This window comes from Amaranthus tricolor, chromosome 14 (genome assembly GCF_026212465.1).
Source record: "Amaranthus tricolor cultivar Red isolate AtriRed21 chromosome 14, ASM2621246v1, whole genome shotgun sequence".
Classification (NCBI taxonomy): Eukaryota; Viridiplantae; Streptophyta; class Magnoliopsida; order Caryophyllales; family Amaranthaceae; genus Amaranthus; species Amaranthus tricolor.
Window position 1 is genome coordinate 24,995,261 of NC_080060.1, and position 2,566 is coordinate 24,997,826.

A 2,566-nucleotide genomic window follows, 5' to 3' on the forward strand; every position below is an offset into this window, starting at 1 on the left:
TAATATTTATTTGTACTATGTTAACTTAGGTTAAACTTATTATAAATATCGGTATTTAACGGTGAGACACAAGGTGCGCACATAGTGCGAACAATATAGTTTTTAGTTGTATTATACTATTACTATTTGGTGGTTCGTCGAATCCCTACTTGTCTCTTAGATGACACATCAGAAATTAAATAAGAAATTATCGAACAGTGACCACACAACACAGATCATGTATATCCTTTCTATTAACCCCACACGGTTACACGTTACGCACCAGAAAAAAAAAAGCCAACAAACAATTTGATATACAGCAACTAATACAGATTACTTTGCAAGAAAAAATGGATCTCATGAGCTCAAAGTCACTAGCGCTGTTCATAGTGTGTACCATCCTATTCCTGTTCTTCACTTGTGCTTCATCTCACAGTATCCCAGCAGACCCATTGAATCCGACTTCGAGCCCAAAACAAAAGTGTCCAAAAGATACCCTTAAATTTGGGGTATGTGGTAGCTGGCTTGGTTTGGTTACTGAAGTAATTGGAACTAAGCCTAGTCCAGAGTGCTGTACTCTAATAAAGGGCATTGCTGATCTTGAAGCTGCTGTTTGTTTATGTACTGCACTAAAATCCAATGTTTTAGGTGTCGTCAAGGTGAAGTTGCCAGTTGCTCTAAGTCTGCTCCTCAATGGCTGTGGAAACAAGGTTCCTTCAGGTTTCAAATGTTAAATTTTAGGACACTATCAAGTTTATCTTTTTAAGTCTTTCGGATTTTGTTTCCATCAAATATTTTCTGAATATTAGTTATATAATGTTTAAGACCTTCAAAGTTGTTTTAAGAACTACTATTATGTCATAGTTAGGTTTGTTTTCTTGCTTAGTTTATTCTGTGCCTACAAATTCATAACTGCAAACACTTCTTGTACTGTGTTACTGAAATCTGTACTTATTAAATTACATTGCTCTGGTAGTCCGCCGAAAATGCTTTCCTTACATAGCTAATTATAATAAGAATTAATAGTGAATTACCGCCTTCAAGTTTAGGGTTTTTGTGAATTACAGACTTAAATTTTATTTTTTTTTCGAATTACAACCTCGAAAGTATCAATGTGACCACCATTCAAGCCAATTAGTGACCGTTGACTAACTCACATGACCTTTGTCTAACCTAAATGACCGGTGACCATTACTTTTGTTGACCAACCCTAATCACCTTTGAATTTTCTAATTATCAATTGTAACTTCGTGTTTTAGCACTTTAACTTCGTTTTTACCTATCATAACGATATTTATTCAAAAAAGGACGTCGCAGTTATCTTTAAAGCTTAACTCTTTCGAAATGGTCCAAATAAGTACTTATTCGTCTATTTTTCAGCACGTAGACCGAAAATTTTATTGAACATCGTTTTTACCAATCATAACAATATTTTTTCAAAACATGGACGTCGCAATTACCTTTGTGGCATAACTCTTTCGAAAATCCGGTTGAAACAACTACTTATCTGCCTATTTTCCTGCACTTAGACTAGAAAAGTTATTTAACATCATTTTTACCAATCATAAACGACATTTTTTCAAAAAACGAACGTCGCGATATTCTTTATGGGGTAACTCTTTCTAAAATCCGATAAAAATAAGTACTTATTTGCCTATTTTTCGACACGTAAACCGAAAAAGTTATTTAACATTGTTTTTACCCATCATAATGAGACTTTTTTAGTCTATGTGCCGAAAAATAGACGAATAAGTACTTGTTTCGATTGGATTTTCAAAAGAGCTAACCCTTTAGGATAATCGCGACATCCGTTTTTTGAAAAAAAAATCGTTATGATGGGTAAAAATGACGTTAAATAATTTTTTCGATTTACATACTGAAAAATAAGCAAATAAGTACTTGTTTCGATCAGATTTTCGAAAGAGTTACCCCATAAGGGTAATCGCGACGTCATTTAAAAAAATATCATTATGATAGGCAAAAATGACGTTGAATATCTTTTTCTGTCTACGTGGCGAAAAACATGCGAATAAGTACTTGTTTCGACCGAATTTTCGAAAAGAGTTACCCCATAAAAATAATTGTGACGTCTGTTTTTTGAAAAAAAAATATCTTTATGATGGGTAAAAACAACGTTACCGAGATAAAACATAAGGGTACAATTGGTAATTAGGAAAGTCAAAGGTGATTAGGGATGGTCAACAAAAGTCGAAGGTGATTAGTAATGGTCAACGGTCATTTAGGTTGCTTAAAGGTCATGTGGATTGGTGAATGTCATTTGGCTTGGATGGTGGTCACTTTTATACTTTCGAGGCTCTAATTCGAAAAAAAATTAAAAAAAAAAAAAAAAAAAAAAAAAAAAAAAAAAAAACATCAAGGCTTTAATTCGCAAAAACCTAAATTTGAAGACTATAATTCGCAGTTGATTTTTATAATAAATAAGTATAAATCATGGATGCCAAAGCTAAAGTGGGTTTCTTCACACACCATTTGTCCAATGTTCAAAAGAAAAATCACGTAAGTTTAGTAGCTTACACTAAGGCCAACTAGAGCTAATCCCTATGGCCGATAAAACAATATCATCACT

General features: G+C 33.2%; 1 protein-coding gene across 1 annotated transcript; it reads left to right on the plus strand.

Annotated features, from left to right (window-relative positions):
* Positions 1-210: 210 nt before the first annotated feature.
* LOC130800097 (putative lipid-binding protein At4g00165) lies at positions 211-941 on the plus strand. Its single transcript, XM_057663450.1, has one exon. It carries the CDS (start codon positions 330-332, stop codon positions 711-713), a length of 384 nt encoding a protein of 127 aa, XP_057519433.1. The 5' UTR covers positions 211-329; the 3' UTR covers positions 714-941.
* The last annotated feature ends 1,625 nt before the right edge of the window (positions 942-2,566 follow it).

Bases quoted from the DNA above. Each gene is read 5' to 3' on its own strand.
- LOC130800097 (XM_057663450.1), top strand. From the start codon at position 330: ATGGATCTCATGAGCTCAAAGTCACTAGCGCTGTTCATAGTGTGTACC.